A 17,610-nucleotide genomic window follows, 5' to 3' on the forward strand; every position below is an offset into this window, starting at 1 on the left:
CGCCAAAAAGCTGCCCAGCTTTTCGTAAATTACGCTGATGTCCAGCAAATTAGGGGTAGGGTTAGGGTTAGGACAGAATTAGGGTTTTTGATTTTAGGATTAGGATTTTAGCAGAATTAGGGTTTCTAGTTTTAGGGTTAGGGTTTCTGTCACGTGACACATCCAACCCTATGTGTCCGTGGACAAGCTACAACCTGACAAGGGTTCAGTTCAATTAAGTCAGTCTAGAATAAGAAGTGATCTGGCACTTTTGTGAGTCTGTTCGCAGACCGTGCATATCCAGATACGTAGATTAGATGAATATCCTCTGGTTGCACACAACATGATCATCAGATTTTCATCAGAACCCATCAGGAGCATTTTTACAGTGTATAGACCTATTTCCCTATTTTTGACATTTTTCACTTATTATTTTTAAACGACTTTTGTTGGAAAGTAGGTAAGGCAATTTTGCTAAGCTTGTATATAAGCAAACCTAGTGCTAGCACTTTCTGGCAGAAGAGGCAGCAGGAGCACCTTGCTCAACAGGCAACTTCTCAGTAGGACACCGCCATATGGCCTAGCGTTTTTGCATCCCCAGCAACAACCTAGCGTTTTGGACAAGATCAGCCTAGCGTACCAGATTCCATCTTCATTGCCATGTCTTTGAAAGAAGATCGACATCGGATACACGAGAACCCAGATCTTGAGTATCAAGATCTCCTAGCTTTGTATGTGGATATGGAAGGAGTTGGAGACAAGATCCCTAACCTCTTCTGCATTCGCATTCGCATTCGCATGTAGCGTGCATCCATTTCCCTCGTCATTGAACCTTTGGAAAGGACTCCGGAACCACACCTCAGTCCATTAGCACCGGTAATGTTTTCACCACAGTCAGTGTTCGGGGAACAGCTCTTGCTACATCAGGCAGAGTCAACACTGTCTGGTATAGAGCTCAGGCTGATATTCGGCAATCGTAGTAAGGCTGGACAGTGACCCTTACACGGTGTTTGCATCGCCAACAGTACCCATAGCACCCAGAGCACCCGTAGTACCATCAGACCCTGGTTTCGGAGGAATCTGCATTGGTTTGTGCATCCACGGCATCAGAAGCATTCACCAATCAGCATCAGAAGTATAGAAAGAAGTTCGGCAGTTGTGCCTCACTTTTAACAGGGGGGATGTCACGTGCGCACTTCACTTGCACCATGTGGACACGCTTCTGCCATAGTCTAGCATGAGTCTTAGCTTAGGACTGAGCTTGGCACCTTTGTGAGCCTCTAGCAGGACGTGCATGTCCAGGCTGAAAACGCGAAGCGGAAGGTACCGGTAGGTGTGCGTGGAGGTGTGCGTGGCGATGTAGTGCAGGATTGGGGCAAGAAGCAGGAGGCGGAGTGTAGGAGAGAGGAAGCGCTAGGGATCGAAGCAGGGAGAACCATAGCATACATAAGAGAACCACAAGCTGATGCATAAGGGATTCCCTTCATTGCTTTCAATGCCACCTCATCCTTTGGGCAATCTGCTTTGCTAAGCTTAGTGTATGGAGGTAAAGGTACCCCAAGAGACTTAGCATCAGCCATATTAAATCTGTCAAGTACTTTTGCAATGTACCTTTCTTGAGATAAAAACAACAATTTCAGCTTTCTATCTCTTTTAATACGCATGCCCAAAATATGCTCTGCATCACCCAAATCCTTCATAGCAAATGCTGAATTTAGCTTACGTTTCAGAGCATCAAGACTAGTCTTATGTTTCCCAGCAAGCAGCCTGTCATCAACATAGATAACAAGTATGATGGGACTACCGTCTTCATCCCTTTTCGTATACAAACAATGATCTGCATGGCTGCGTTTAAAGCCTTGAGACAGCATAAAAGTGTCAAACTTCTTATACCACTGTCGTGATGATTGTCTCAAACCATACAGAGCCCTTTTCAGTTTGCATACAAGTTCCTCGCGTGTAAGAACTACAAAACCTTCAGGCTTTTTTATGTATATGTCCTCTTCAATGTCACCATGCAAAAACAGTCTTTACATCCATTTGATTCAATTCCAAATCAAGCACCGCAACGAGAGCAAAAAGGACACGTAGAGTTGTAAGCTTTATAACAGGAGAAAAGATTTCTTGAAAATCAATTCCTTCTTTCTGTGCATATGCTTTTGCAACCAATCTTGCTTTGTACTTGGGGTTTTTCATCCACTATCTTAATCTTGTATACCCATTTGTTAGAAAGAGCCTTTCTCCCTTTAGGCAATAGCACAAGATCCCAAGTATCATTTGCATACAAGGATTTCATTTCCTCTTGCATCGTAAGCTCCCACTCACTGCTTGACTCACATGATTTAGCCTCTTTATATGTAAGAGGTTCACCCTCATCTGTGGACATTACATGATCCAAAGAGGGGTTAAATCTCTGCAGTTGCCTTTTCAAACGAGTTGACCTGCGTACTCAATGATCTACATTCTCAGGCAACGGTTCTACATCATAAGACAACTCATTTTCAGCTCTATCATGCTGCTGAAAATCATTTTCAGCCAATTCAGGTGGCTGTCCATCCTCATTAGGAGCATCAAAATCATGTCCTACCTCTTCTGGCTCAAGGTTAACCAGCTGATTATCAATTTCAGCTTGTGGTAATGCATCATGAGGCTCTTTTTCAACATCAATGGGTGGCACGAAAGGCTGAAATTTGATTGTTTTCTTGTCAGCATCAGATTTTGTAGCATTCTTAAGCAATTTTGCCTCATTGAACACTATATCTCGGCTGCGAATTACCTTTCTAAACTGTGGTAACCACACTCTATAGCCCATTTCACCTTCTTCCCCATAACCTAGGGCTTTAATGGACTTCATATCAAGCTTTGTTCTCAAGTCATTGCGTACATGAACAAAAGCTTCGCAACCAAATACTCTCAAATGATCATAAGAGGCAGGTTTGCCAGACCAAACCTCCTCTGGAATGTCATTTTTCAGCGTACTATTAGGAGAGCGATTGCAAATATGAACTGCAGTTTTCACTGCCTCCCCTCAAAACTCTCGGGAAAGATTAGCGGTGTACAACATGCAACGCACTCTCTCGCATAAAGTACGATTATACCTCTCAGCCACACCATTAGAAGACGGATTATAAGGGGCTGTCAACTCCCTTTTAATCCCATTTTCATCACAAAAATGTTGAAATTTAGCAGATACATACTCTCCTCCATTATTAGATTTGAGACATTTAAGCTTAGTACTCTTTTGCGTAGTGACAAAAGCTTAAAAGCATTAAAAGTCTCACTCTTACTTTTCAACAAATGCACCCATCCTTTCCTAGTACAGTCATCAATGAATATAACAAAATACAATGCACCACCAAAAGACTTAACAGGCATAGTGCATACATCGGAGTGAATAAGATCAAGAGGATTAGCTTTGCGAGAGACACCAGAGTAATAAGAAGATTTCTTTTGCTTTCCATAAAGACAATCGTTACAAAAATCCAAGTTTTTGCTTTTTACATCAACCCTCTTCAGAGAGGAAAGCACATCAATAACCTTTTGGCTTATATGGCCAAGTCTCTTATGCCACAATTCCGTGTGTGAAGCAACTTCAACAACAGCAAGAAACTTGCCAGGCAAAGCTTTGCATCGAAGATAGTACAAAGTACCTCTTTTAAACCCTTTTGCAACAAGCATAGAGCCCTTAAGCAAAGATGGTAGTATAACCATGTGCATCTCACTGGCCAACAGATAGCAAACTTTTCTTAATGCTTGGTACAAACCTGACATCATTCAACACAAGCTCTTGACCATTGTTAAGAGCCAAACGCATAGTACCCATTCCCTTAATATTACAAGCAAAATTATCACCAAGGTACACCTTGCCATAATTGCCTGCAGCATATGTAGCAAAACACTCCAAAGATGAAGTCACATGGAATGAAGCACCAGAATCCACTATCCATGACTGGGATAGGCCATCATTAGCACTGAGCAATGCTTCAATGACATCTTTCTATCACCAAATCTGAGGGGCATGAAGCCACAATCAAGATTTCCTTAACGTCTGACAACTCCTCAATGACCACACTAGAGGATACATTTGTATTCTCAGCATCCCTGGAGGAATCACTTGCTGATTTTCCCCTTTCTTCTCATCTTTCTTCTTCTTATCTTGCGTTTTCTTCTTCCTTTTCTGCTCTTTCTTGAAATACCTGCAATCGGGTTTCTTGTGACCCTTTCTTGTCACATTGATAACAAGTGACATCCTTATCCTTTGTTTTGCTCTTACTTCTATTTTGAGTCATGTTGCCCGCATCACGCTTTTGATTTCTATCTCTTTCATTGTAGGCAGAACTGCCACCTTCCCCACTAGAATTGCGTTTAATCTCTTCATTGAGAATAGACCCTCTCACACCGTCATATGTGAGGGTGGGACTGTTGCTCAAAGAGACAACCAAAGTTTCCCATGTATCTGGCAATGTCATAAGCAAGAAAATAGCTTTCAGCTTATCATCGAATTGCTGAAGCCCACTGTCCTGCAACTGACTCAACACACTTGTAAAAGCACTCAAATGCTCAGAAGCTGACTTCAAGTCATCAAGCTGCATATTCACCAACTTTCGCATCAAATGCACCTGGTTCACAGGCATGGTGTTTTCGTAATTGGCCTTTAGCTTTTGCCATATTGCATAAGCAGAGTCCAAACGCTTGATGTCCGTCAAAATGTCATCATTGATAGCCATTTTGATGTAGGACATAGCCTTCTGATTCAACCTGGCCCACTCTTCGTCAGACAAATCTGACGGCTTATTCTCTTCCAATGCATCTTCACAATCCTTTAAGAAAAGGATACCTTACATGCGTTCTTGCCAGAGGTCGAATCCTTGACCATCGAACCGTTTGATTTCCATCAAACTTTTAGTGTCAAATGCGGAAGAGGAAGAAGCCATTTTAATTCAACCACAAGTGTGTATACAAGAGAGATGCAATAGGCTGAAAATTTCAGCAAATAGGAGCAACTACAAGACTTTTGCATACGATAGATAACAATTTCTTTACATGAAACTGTCCAAATCTGAAATTTCAGCTGAAAAGTGCAATTTCAAGCACCTGGACTCAGCTTTTCACTCAATTTGTCGCAACAAATATCAATACATGTGATCCCACAACTTTGGTATACTTGCGTTTTGCTGTTTTGACCTGTTATAACCTGTAAATCACCTGTTTTGGGCTGTTTTGGCAGTTTTGGTGATCTTTTCAACTCCGGAAGCAAGGGCTTTGCGATGGAAGCGAAATTATTCGCAGGAGAGCAATTTTAACTTGCTGTCCAGCAGACTGCGCAGAAGGTACCGGTAGGTGCGCGTCGCGATGTAGTGCTGGATTGGGGCAAGAAGCAGGAGGCGGAGTGCAGCAGAGAGGAAGCTCTAGGGATCGAAGCAGGGAGAGAGAGAGAGCTCACGTTTTTGGGAAAACTCAATAAGTGAGTTTTGGGTTTTCCCACTTTTATTACAAGTGACTTAAAAAAAAAAGTGTCCAGGTTCTGAGTATAAAAATGTACAAAAAGGGGTAATTAGGCCTTTAACCCAACACGGGCCAGTCACACTTGCATACCCTCTCTTGCACAAGGACAATCATTTCATCATGCAAGCATTTTACTGCGCGAACCACCTCTTACAAGTCATTTTATTAAAAGCGACTTTTGGAATTCTTTTTGTAAGTTTGTTGGAAAAGTTGGTGGGGCAAATTGCTAAAGATATATAAAAGAAACCCATTGGGCACTCAATAGAAGCAGAAGAAGCAGGGACATAAGGAGGCAGGCACCCAACAGTCAGGCAGCACCTCAGCAGGAGCCCTAGGGTTTTCTCAAGAAGAAGAAGGCCCATATCAGCCTGGCATTTTCAGTTTTCAGCCTTGACGCCGTTATCGTCGACACCATCGTCGTCATCAACATCATCATTGTCATCGTAGATCCCTATCTTGACAACGACACCGTCGTCATCGTCATTGCAGTCCCGAACTTGATGACGACACTATCGTCGTCGTCGTCATCGTCAGAGTCACCATCGTCGTCGTTGTCGTCGACATCATCGTCCTTGACATAGACCATCAGTACCCGTCGTCGACATCATCGTCTTCGACATAGACCCCGTCGTCGACATCACCGTCTTCGACACAGAATCGTTGTCGACTTCATCGTCTTCGACACAGTACCGTCGTCGACTTCACCGTCATCGACAAAGACCCTTAGTACCTCGTCGTTGACTTCATCATCTTCGACATAGAACCTGCAGTACCCGTCGTTGGCATCATCGCCTTCGACATAGAACCTCAGTATCCTTTCAGTACCTCAGTACCCAGTACCACAACATCAGTACCCCTTAGTATCAGCATCTCAGCATCCAGTCATTGTAGTAGCATTTGTGCAAGAATAAAGAAAGTACTTGCTCTGGCAACAGAGCAAGGGGGCCCTTGAGGGTTGAGACCCAACATCCTTGTGTCGTCTCTTTTCTCTCTCTCGTCATCTCTCTTTCGTTTAGTTTAGTTCAGTTCTTTCAAGTGAAGTAAAGTGTCCCTTGTGTTTGTTTGCGGAGTACTAGATCCGAGCAAAATCCTTATTCTCTTACGTTGCATCTGACATCGGGTGCTCAACTCTAAAGAAATCTGTGATCCGTCTCTGAGACTGAGCCTCTCCCCTCATCAGGCTCTCTTTGTGTCTGTGCAGCTCGAGCAAAAACAGACCCAAGCATCTCTGATCCTCGTACTACATGACTCTGGAGAGTGGTCCGAAGCCCTCTCTGAACAAGCAGTGAAAGCGGCCACGTATCTCGTAGTAGCGGGGCAGTGGCATGTGTAGTGCAACTCTGTCTCAGGCTCGATGTCACACAGGAGGCATGTCCTGGCCTCTGCCGGTACTCCACTGTATCTCCCAGTCTTGATCCGCAGTTGGTGTGAAGATGTGCGTATCTGGCCAATAGCACATCGTATCCCATGAGACAAGTGTGTGTCCATGAGAGAGAGAGAGAGAGAGAGAGAGAGAGAGAGAGAGAGAGAGAGAGAGAGAGAGAGAGAGAGAGAGAGAGAGAGAGAGAGAGAGAGAGAGAGAGAGAGAGAGAGAGAGAGAGAGAGAGAGAGAGAGAGAGAGAGAGAGAGAGAGAGAGAGAGAGAGAGAGAGAGAGAGAGAGAGAGAGAGAATGAAATGTTATATCAACGTCTTCAAAAGGTCAAAGTGACTTATGAGACCAAAAAGTTACAATGTGGTGGATCTGATACAAGGTCAGAGTAACAAAAATGACAAAATAAAATACTATGGAATCCTAAATTGCGAGGTGTGAGCTAAGCAGCTAGGTGGGATAGCTAAATCACAAAAGATCCAGCATCGATCGGTCGCTGGCGGATCTCATCAATCTCCTCTATGGTAAATAGCCTGACCGGGCGTCGTGCATGTCGGGCCAAAGTGATCCGAATCCTTTGATGCAGCCTCCGTCGATGCTGTGTAGTCCTCCGCACTCGTGGGCGTTTGGATCTCCCTAGCTCGGTCACTCGGTCGATCAGTGTGCCTCTAGTGTGACGAGCTCTCCTGTGGTAGTAGCTCCTACAGGTGTCCAGTGTCTGCTCTAAAGAAGTCTGTGATCCGTCTCTGAGACTGGCTAGCCTCTCCCCTCATCAGGCTCTCTCTGTGTTTGCACAGCTCGAGCAAAAACAGACCCAAGCATATCTGATCCTCGTACCGCATGACTCTGGAGAGTGGTCCGAAGCCCTCTCTGAACAAGCAGTGGAAGTGGCCACATATCTCGTAGTAGACGGGGCAGTGGCAAGTGTAGTGCAACTCTGTCTCAGGCTCCATGTCACACAGGAGGCACGTCTTGGCCCGTGCCGATACTCCACTGTATCTCCCAGTCTCGATCCGCAGCTGGTGTGAAGATGTGCGTATCTGGCCAATAGCACATCGTATCCCATGAGACAAGTGGGTGTCCATGTTTCTTGGTGTCTGAGTCAGGAGAAGATGCTCTCTGCAGAAAGCCATCTTCGGGCCCAACTCTTGTGCTGGCTGTATCCATGTCCTCTTGGTGTCTGAGTCAGGTCCTGGCGGATGAGCCTGGTGATCTTGGACTGTGTAAGAGTCAGAGAGGGTGCATCCAGTGAGTACTGGAAGGGGGACAATCTGTCTATGCTAAACCCATGTGCCTGAAACCATGATGTCATCTCCCCATACAGCATTCTGTATCTCCTTGCATGGCTAACTGTGGAGAGGACTCAAGTGCAAGGCGGGCATATGTGTCACTGGGAAGTTCCCACATGCGGTGTATGGAGGAGACAGATTTGGTGAGCGCCTCCACCACTAGTGGGAGGGGCAGCTAGCTCTGCCCAGATAATGGCACGTGGTGGTATTGAAGCCTTGGCTCTAATGAGTCGCCAGATCATAGAGACTAGTGGCTTCTCCATGTCCCCCCATCCATCAGTGCGACCTGTCCTCCCGTGATGGTCCAATGAAGGTCCCCAAATCTCAGCTCCATAGAGCAATGCAGAAGCCACGGAAGTGTCGAAGAGCCAGAGCTTCATCTGAGGCTCCTGAAACTGAACATGTGAACACATCCTCTCCAATCTACCCAATGCTGCATGGGCTCTGGCAGTCTAGTCTTTGCTGCTCTCCTCAATGAAAATGCTGGTCCACTGAAAACCATTCCAAGGTAAGTGTAAGCATCTGTATACTCCACTATCTCTTGGTCGTATGTGAATGCGGGCGCTGACCTCTTGATCCACTGTGGGGTGGTATTAAATACCATGACCTTGGTTTTACCAAGGTTGACAGACAAACCACTTTCATGGGCGAACCTATGCAAAGCATCCAAGTGACGTTGCATCCCCTCCGGAGAGTCGGAGATCAACACAATATCATCAGCATATAACAATAGTGGAATCCATGTCCCTGCCAGCTGTGCACCTCTATCCATCTCTCTCAATGTAGTCAGAAACCTCATCCACATACATACCAAATAGAGTAGGAGAGAGCGGGCAACCCTGCCTCACTGCAATAGTGGAGTGAACTGCTATGATAGGCCCTCTGAGATGCGTACATGCCCCACTATTGACCTGTATAATGCCATGACCCCCCAAATAAGCTCTATGGGTACTCCCATCTCGTGTAATCTGCGCATCAATCTAGTTCTGTGTACTGTGTCAAATGCTTTGCGGAAGTCCACAAAACTACAATAGATCCGTCTCCCATGTGATGTGCCCTCCTCAATGATGGCTCCGAGTGTCAAGATATGGTCAAGAGTAGAAAAACCTCTCCTGAACCCCGCCTGCCCAGCTGCGTGTATCCTCTCTCTCTCTCTGCCCATCTGCTCAGCTGTTGCTCAAGAATGGATGCTTACAACTGTGCCAATGTGTGTCCGATCATGATAGTGCAATAATTCCCACGCTCCATAGGGTCTCCTCACTTGAAGATAGGTACAATAGTAGATAGGCTCCAAGTATCAGGCAAGCCCTCACACATGGCACGGTTAAACATAACCGCTAGAAGCTCTTCTAGTAGATCTCTGGCATGCATGAAGTGCTCAGCCACTAAGCCATCATGATCATATGCTCTCCCAATCCTCATCTTGTCGATGGCCTTACCATCTTAGCGGTGAAAAAAGCACATGTGTGGGGGCATGGATCAGGGGGGTCGGGAAGGGGCATCTGTCCAGGAACTATGTATAGAGATGACGCGTACTCGTCTCAGGCCTATGTAGAGGTAATGGCAGGGGGTTTGGGGGGGGGGGGGGGGGGGGGGGGGGGGGTGGCTCATGAAAGAGCCTCCATGCCTCACGTGAGTCGTGACTCAAGAAAAGCTGGTATAGGCGAGCCAAAAATGCCCTCTTCTTCCGCCGCACTAGGCGTCTGAAGTCAATCTGTGACTGTCTGTGAGTGATGTCCCCCAAAAGCACTTCCCTCTGAAGTCTAGCTCTAGTCTGACGGCATTCCTCATCATACTAGCTGTTCTGAGGCATGCTCCCAGAACGACGTCTCTGCTCAGGCTGTGTGTGTGGGTATGCCTCTACTGCAGCATCGTGTAATGTCTGTGTCAGTATAGTAGTAAGCTCCTCCAATGGTTGCCCCGACTCCTCAGTGGATAGGCATCTGTAGATCCCGTCTATGTCATTCAAGATGACCAATCCATGTGCAGTCCCCATGTCTATCAAGTGTCGTCCATACTCAGTATGTACCCTACCCCGTGATAGTCTGGATAGGCACGTCTCTGCAACATCCAGCTCTCTCAGCATCTCCTCTGAAGTAAAAAATTGTATGATGATGGGCAGTCCTAGCATTGAAGTCCCTTAAAATGATGATGTCACCATCTCTAGAGAACTCCCAGATGTCATCATCCAAAATAGAAAAGGGGGACTGTCCTGTGGGTGGTGCATACACTGACGTACTTGGGGGGAAGTAGCAAATAGCAATGTAAATATATCTCTATGTCTCCGCTCTCAGTCTCACCCACATGTACCTAGCTTGCTCATCCCTGCGAGCTATATGTATCAATGGCTGCAACTCCTCCCTGAATAACATTGCCGCTCCTCTTGAGCCCCGCCCTCTGTGCTCTGATCGTGTCTCCTGTCTACAGGCGATCTCCCATCTGTATCCATTAATGTAAGGCATAGACTGCCTAGGGGCCTGATGTGTCTCGGAGTAGAAGATGATGTCTCTCCCACTAAAACTTTCCTCAAAAGCACCCACATCTAGACGCATAGATCCATTACAATTCCTGGTAGCAACTTTGAGTGTGGTCCCATAGGTCTCACACCGTCATGTGGAGCGTGGCTTCAAAATCACCACTCTTCCATCTCGGTAAAAAGCAATCTTACCTTTTTTCCCTTGCCGCTCTAATCTTTGGCATTACCTATTGCATATGAGCGATCTGTGAGAGGGTAAGATCATCCTCGAGAAAGATGCCCGTTTTCTTAAGAGTTGGTCTCTTGTTCAAAAAGTCCTTCGCTTCCATGTAGGAAAAACGAAGGATGAGTGCCCTTCCTTTCGAGGTTTTCCCCTTGCTCCCGTTTTTCTTGTTGTCCACTTTGCAAGCTCTTGAGTGCATCGGCTCATGAACCATAGTTACATGGGACGGCGGGTCGGGGTCGGGAACGGGGTCGGGACGGCAAAAGCCAGGAAACGGGGACAGGGGTCGGAACGGCAAAAAAAAAAAGAGAGTTTTTTTGGCATTTTTTGACCTACACACATGCCACACACATAGAGCATCACTTTGACCATAAATTTACACTAAATAGACCAAAGAACGCGAGTCATATAGGCTGAAATGTGCTAATAAAACATCGATGATCGATGGATACAAAATGAGAAGTGCATGCCACAAGGGCTCAAGAGTCAAAAAGCCTAAAGGACTTAGGACAAGCCTGAGGCCTCATGGATAACAAAAAGTACAAAGGGCTATGTAGTAGGTAGAGTCGTAGACTCAAGAGTCTAGACTCGAGAGTCGAGTGATCAATGATCATCAAACTCAAGAAGTGCTCGCCTGCTGAATCTCCACATCGTCGTCGTAGTCGAGGTCGTCAGCAACGTATGAGGGCTCCGGCTCGGGAGGCTCGCATTGAGGCTCGAAATCCTCCTCTAGCTCCTCCAAAAGAGTATCGGCCATAGATGGATTCTCTTGTGCCATCTCCCACTCAGTGAAAGGATCTGCCTTGTGTGTGACGCTCTTGGCAAGCATGCGCAAGTTAGCGCTCACAAACACCAAATCATTGGCCCTCTGAACGCCAAGGCGATTCCTCTTCTTAGAGGCAATGTGGCTGTACACACTCCATAGTTGCTCCAAGCAACTAGTGGTACATGCTTGGCTAAGGACACGAACAGCCAAGCGCTGCAAATGTGGGCCATCTCCTCCATAGTCCTCCCACCACAAAACCGAGCCAATCTTGTTGCGATCAAGCTGTGCATCTACACATCCATAGGAGCCCTTCTTTTGCTTGTAGTTGAGTAGCTCGTCTCTAATCTTGCGCCTAATGTCACTGCTAGGCTCAAGGCGCTCCAATGCAAGCCGCCATCCTTTGCTCACCTCCTTGTCGGTCTCTTGACGCCTTCCTTGAAACTCAGGGTCAAGCACATAAGCTGCCGCATGAAGTGGAGAGTAGTATCCATTCCACCTCGACTCACACAAGCCATGAATCTCCGCATACTGAACAGGGTCAGGCACAAGCTTCTCAAGTGCCTCTATCATCCGATCCATGGCTTCGTAGACTTTGCCAATGCATGGTTGCAAGCCATCCACCAGTCGAAGTAGGTGTAGAATAGGCTTGACCATGGCGTCAAGAGTCTTCACCTCCTCCCACCAAGCGGCGTCGTCGGCCCATTCTCGGCATTTCAATCCTACTGCTGATGTAGACTCCGGCATGGCCTGGAACTCATCACTGAGAAAGAGGCCCCTTAAGGCTCCGCCACATGTAGACAAGCGGCCTAGCATAAGCCAATTGAATGCAAATCTTGTCTCTGAATATTTGAGCAAAGACAAGTGGCTCCTCTTTGAGAATTCATGGCGCACTTTTTGATGGTTGAGCACAAAGGAGACAATTCGAGAGGCGTCACCAATGGTGGGTGAAATCCATGACAAGTTCCCTATGTCCTTGAGGCAATGCGCCATGCAAAATGTGACATGGATGCTGGGATACATGCCCTCAATGATAGCTCCGGCTGCCCTATTTGACGCCTCTCCATCTGCAACCATACAAAGGACATTTTCCGGGCCGGTGATCTCTATGGTGCTTGTCCACTCCGCAACAAGCATCTTGGCGGCCTTGCCACTATCGGATGCATCATGTGACTCCACAAAGTACATCTCCCCCCGAGAGTAGGCCACCACCCCGTGGATGGACCGCTTGCGGGTGTCGCTCCATCCATCTACAAGAAGAGAGACGCCATTGGTCTCCCACAAATCCTTTGTTGCTTGGGCCGCTTGCTCCACGACAAGCTTCTCTTTGTCAAGGAGGGTGGTGCGAAGCCTCTCCGATGAAGGTGGCACATAAGAGGAGCCATATTCCCCTATTTTCGTAACCATGGTTCGAAAGTATGGAGACCTATCCACACAAAATAGAGCATGTTGCGTTAGTATGGAGAGTCGAGAAATTATAACCCATTATGAATACAAAATGGAAGATTGCAATGTGCATATGCCAAGGGAAACTCACCGCGAAGCATGGAAGGCAATGTGGTCGTGGAAGAAGAATCGGGCAACCGACCTATCTACCTCTTCCTTCAATTTAGGATTCCAATTTTCGTTGAGAGTGGTTTGGCGATGCGGAAGGGAAGAGGACGGTGTAGATCCATGGCTCTTGAAGGTTCGAGAGATGTCGTCAAGGTTGGCTTCCCTTTGCTCTCGCGGTGTTGCCGTGGCGGAGGGATCAACGGCAACAAAACGGCCCCTCTTGGCCGCTTCCGCAACCTCATACACCGTGAGTTTCTCAAGAAGATCCAACCTCTTCTCGGGAGCTACATGAGGGCAAAACTTCACCTCGTGACCGGGTTCATGAAGAAGATGGGCTCGCACTTTGTTTGAACCACCCGATCTCTTGTATGGACATAGCTTGCATGTCCATGGTCTTGCCCCGCCACCTTTGCCACGCGAGCTAAAGTCGACTTCATCCCACCACGACCACGTTTGCACGGCGGGCCTCCTTCGAGAAGAAGCGGCTTGAGAAGTGGAGTTGGCTTGAGATGACATGATGGTGGAGAGACTCGAGAGAGTAGAGCTTAGAAGTTAGAAGGGTTAGAGGAGAGCTTGTGTGGAGAGAGAGTAAAGGAGAGCTTCAAAGTGGGTAGAAGAGGGAGAGGAGAGCTTCAAAGTTCAAACTTGAGCCTTGAGCTTGAGGGAAATGGAATGAGCTTGAGGGAAATGGAATGAGCATTGAGCATTGAGACTATGAGTATTAAGAGGCCCAAGGGAGCCTTTTATAGCCTCCCAAGGGCCAAGGCTTAAAAAATATGGCAGTTGGGGCTGCACAGAGCCGTTGCAAACGGTAAAAAACGGCCACTTTTTTGAATCCGACCCCGGCCAACCCCTGCCGTCCCCGTCCGGTCCGTCCGACCCCGGTCCGGCCCCGACCGTCCCCCCTGTCCCCCTCCGTTCCCCCACGTTCTCCGACCCCCCCCCAACCCCCCCACCCGACCCCCCCGTCCCTTGTAACTATGTCATGAACCCCTATCAAAGCCATGAGTTCCCATTAGATTTCTTTTACTCTTCATCCACATTATTTTTGTCTTTAAGGCCGCAAATTCTCACATGTAGAGAGCGCACACGCCTTCTTTGCTCCTCTTCTAGTGTCTGGTTAATTATGGTGGGTGTGGACGTTGTTTCCTTGCTTTTCCCTTTCTTGGCAACCTCAATCCATTTTCTCGCCTCATTTGCCTTCTGTTGAGTCTTTGTAATAATGTCCAGCCAAGAGGTCGTCATTTTTTTGTGCTGCTCTTTCCCCCTCTTTGATGGCTCGCACTTGTTCTTTGATCGTTGCAATTCGCCTTTAGCATATGGTTGTTTCGTGATCGTGCCTCAGCTAAGCTCCCTCTGAGTGACACAACTCCTTCGTCTTGGGCCGTCACACAATCTCCCAGTGTAGTTATCTTGCTCTCTTGGGCCAACATGCGGTCGTCGAGCATTTTTATTGTGCTCAATAAGTTGCGGTTGATTTTGTTGATGGTTTCGGTCATTTCTTCTTTGCACTTTTGAATTGCATCCTCTAAGGGGTCGGGCTTATCATTTTGTTTCCTCATGCTTAGTCGCCGCCAAAAAATGAGAGAGAATTTGCGAGAGAAATGAAATGAAATGAAATGTTATATTAACGTCTTCGAAAGGCCAAAATGACCTATGAGACCAAAAAGTTACAATTGGTGAATCTGATATCATGTCTGAGTACGGAAATTACAAAGAACTAACACTAAAACACTAAGGAAAAAGGAAAAAGGAAACGAATCTGAAGCTGATTCGGAATTAAGGCGAGACATAGGGGAGAGAAGGGGGGGGGGGTGTTTGGTCGGTTCAAATGAAATCTCTCATCGGTCGCTGTCGAATCTAATCAACCTCCTCTATGGTCAGTACTCTGGTTGGGCATCGTGCATGTCGAGCTAGAGTGATCTGTATCTTCTGCTGTAGCCTTCGTCGATGGTGGGAGACCCCCTGAGGTCGTGGGCGTCTGGATCTGCCTAGCTGAGAGAGAGAGAGAGAGAGAGAGAGAGAGAGAGAGAGAGAGAGAGAGAGAGAGAAGAAGAAGAAGAAGAAGAAGAAGAAAAGATCTGTTTTGTTTTTCCACAGGTTCCTCAAATGGATGCTTTGGTGCAGTCTCATTGGTCGAAGGCACCAGCTCCACCTGTACATAGTGTTTCTGCTACAGGATCGACTTTGCCCGTGTCAAGGTCAGGTGTAGATCACAATGTCAGGCCAGGTGTAGATCACAATGTCCAGGTTCATCCTGTGAAGGTCCTTGCCAATCAGGGCGGACACAGAGCTAAGTTAATTGACAGAACTAGCGGGTTCCATCAACTATCTATGATGAATCCTGTCACAGGTAGTTCTTTCTCATTTGTTGCCGATGCTTGCTCTCAATTTCCAGATGAATTGGGGCTCGGAGAGACTTTGCCAACGATCCAAAGTGGTGCTAATGGACCTCTCTCTCATTCGGATCACACGATATTTTTTTTAAAAAAAGCAAGAACGAAGAAATCCCATCAATAAAGCAAGTCAATAAAAGTACTTTCTATTTATAGGAAGAATTGAGCAACCACCATACATTGCATCATCTCTCTATTTAATACATATGCCTACAACTACAGTTGGGGTGGTTCTATATTAAATCTTTGTAGGAAAATAAATCCCTTTGTGGGATACCATGTCTACCAAGTGAATGCAACTTCATCATGGGATCGTGATAAATTATTAACCTCTCCTCTTTTCGGACTAACATGAGAACCTTCCCCTTTCAATGCATACAAACCTAAATCTTTAAAAATGAAGGGTTTGGTGTCCAATCATGTTGAATAAACAGACAGATAATATGTGCTTGTGGAAGGGCGGACTTTGATGTATGCTAAGTTTAGGGGGGAAGTTAAGAGCATTGATTAATATATGACCTCCATATTATGTTGGCACTTAAATAGCGACCTTATCGTCAACAACGGATTGGTTGAAGGTAAAGCCGTTCAAGTTAAATGTCATAGTGTTCATGCCCAAGTTGGCCCACCCCCCCCCCCCCCCCCCCCCCCCCCCCCCCCCCCCCCCCCCCCCCCCCCCCCCCCCCCCCCCCCCCCCCCCCCCCCCCCCCCCCCCCCCCCCCCCAACCAAAAAACTGAAGTTGATCATTGTTATAATGGATTTTGCATTGTCAGCAACATAGCATTTGCAGAAAGGATAGGAGTATGTCTGATTCGCAGGCTTACTCTACTAGCCGGCGAGGTACATACAGTTTTTGATGCTTTTAACGTCGCAAATATTCTCCCTCCCCCGCTGGGACATAGGTGTTCAGAAAGCGCGTACACCCTCATTTGCTATCGGTGCAATACAAATTCCTAAAATACTGCATGGCAGCAACATGGTTTGATGAGTGGTGGAGGTATGAAAAGACAAAATCCTTTCTTGGAGTAGGACTTACCGCATTGAGACAGGAAATGGTAGACCAGGAATTGTGGATGCCAAAGGCCTTTGTGATGCTCTTTTGTTGCTTAATCTGTATGAGTTGGACTATGGTGCAGCAAGTGATAAGATTTTGTTGCTATAAAACTGATGGCGGCACTGAAAAACTGATGACGGGCAACATGTATTATTCGTGGACATGGTGTTTGTAGACTTTGATTCTGTTCTCCTCATTTTTGGATTGTGGATGGTGAAATACAAATCACCAGAGGTCTTGGTTTGCTTTGTGAAAATGCTTGCTATGATGGCCCCAAAATAGCAGGAGCAAATGAACATGATGACAAAGACGCCTCTCTTCATGGTGTGCCCATCAACTTTTTTGGACCAACATACCTTTTTGGACCGCTCATAAGACACAAGGGACCTTCTCCGGAACTTGCTACTACAAAGTTATTGTCCTTAGTTTCTTTATCGATGAACCTTTTCATATAGTTGTATATCAGTACATCTTCCATGTAACACACATGTTACATGTAGAGGGTTATTTTGATAACCAAGCTGGCTTGTGCTCGCGCAGACATTATCATCATCTTATCACTTCTACTTTTGTTCATATGTGCGCAAGACCTTCACCCCTTGTGTATAGAATTGTGTAGGCCTTACCCTTTTCTCTATCCTAATTGCTTTGGTGTTCTGAACATTAAGCAGCTAAGACTTTACTAGGGTTCACACATTGGTGATTGCTGCAAAAGAAAGGGGGATAGGACTAAGACAAGCGACTTCAGAGTAGTAGATGAAATGTCTCTATAATGCATTACAATTGTGTGAATCTTTGTCTTTGCTTGAGCATTGTGGAGGATATGTAAGCCAACTTGGGCATGAACACTATGACATTTTAACTTGAACGGCTTTACCTTCAACCAATCCGTTGTTGACGTTAAGGTCGTGCTATTTAAGTGCCAACATATTATGGAGGTCATATATTAATCAATGCTCTTAACTTCCCCCCTAAACTTAGCATACATCAAAGTCCGCCC

The 17,610-nt window shown here is 46.4% G+C and overlaps 1 protein-coding gene across 1 annotated transcript in view; it reads left to right on the plus strand.

Moving 5' to 3' along the window:
• Positions 1-17,186, plus strand: part of LOC147417773 (uncharacterized) — a 54,171-nt gene extending 36,985 nt beyond the window's left edge. Inside the window, exons 7-8 of the mRNA XM_086507332.1 lie at positions 15,260-15,512; positions 16,606-17,186. Of these exons, the coding sequence (XP_086363458.1) occupies positions 15,260-15,512; positions 16,606-16,718 (366 nt within the window). The 3' untranslated portion in view covers positions 16,719-17,186. The remainder of the gene's footprint in view (positions 1-15,259; positions 15,513-16,605) is intronic.
• The last annotated feature ends 424 nt before the right edge of the window (positions 17,187-17,610 follow it).

Source organism: Adiantum capillus-veneris, chromosome 30 (genome assembly GCF_014529385.1).
Source record: "Adiantum capillus-veneris isolate H3 chromosome 30, ASM1452938v2, whole genome shotgun sequence".
NCBI classification, from domain to species: Eukaryota; Viridiplantae; Streptophyta; class Polypodiopsida; order Polypodiales; family Pteridaceae; genus Adiantum; species Adiantum capillus-veneris.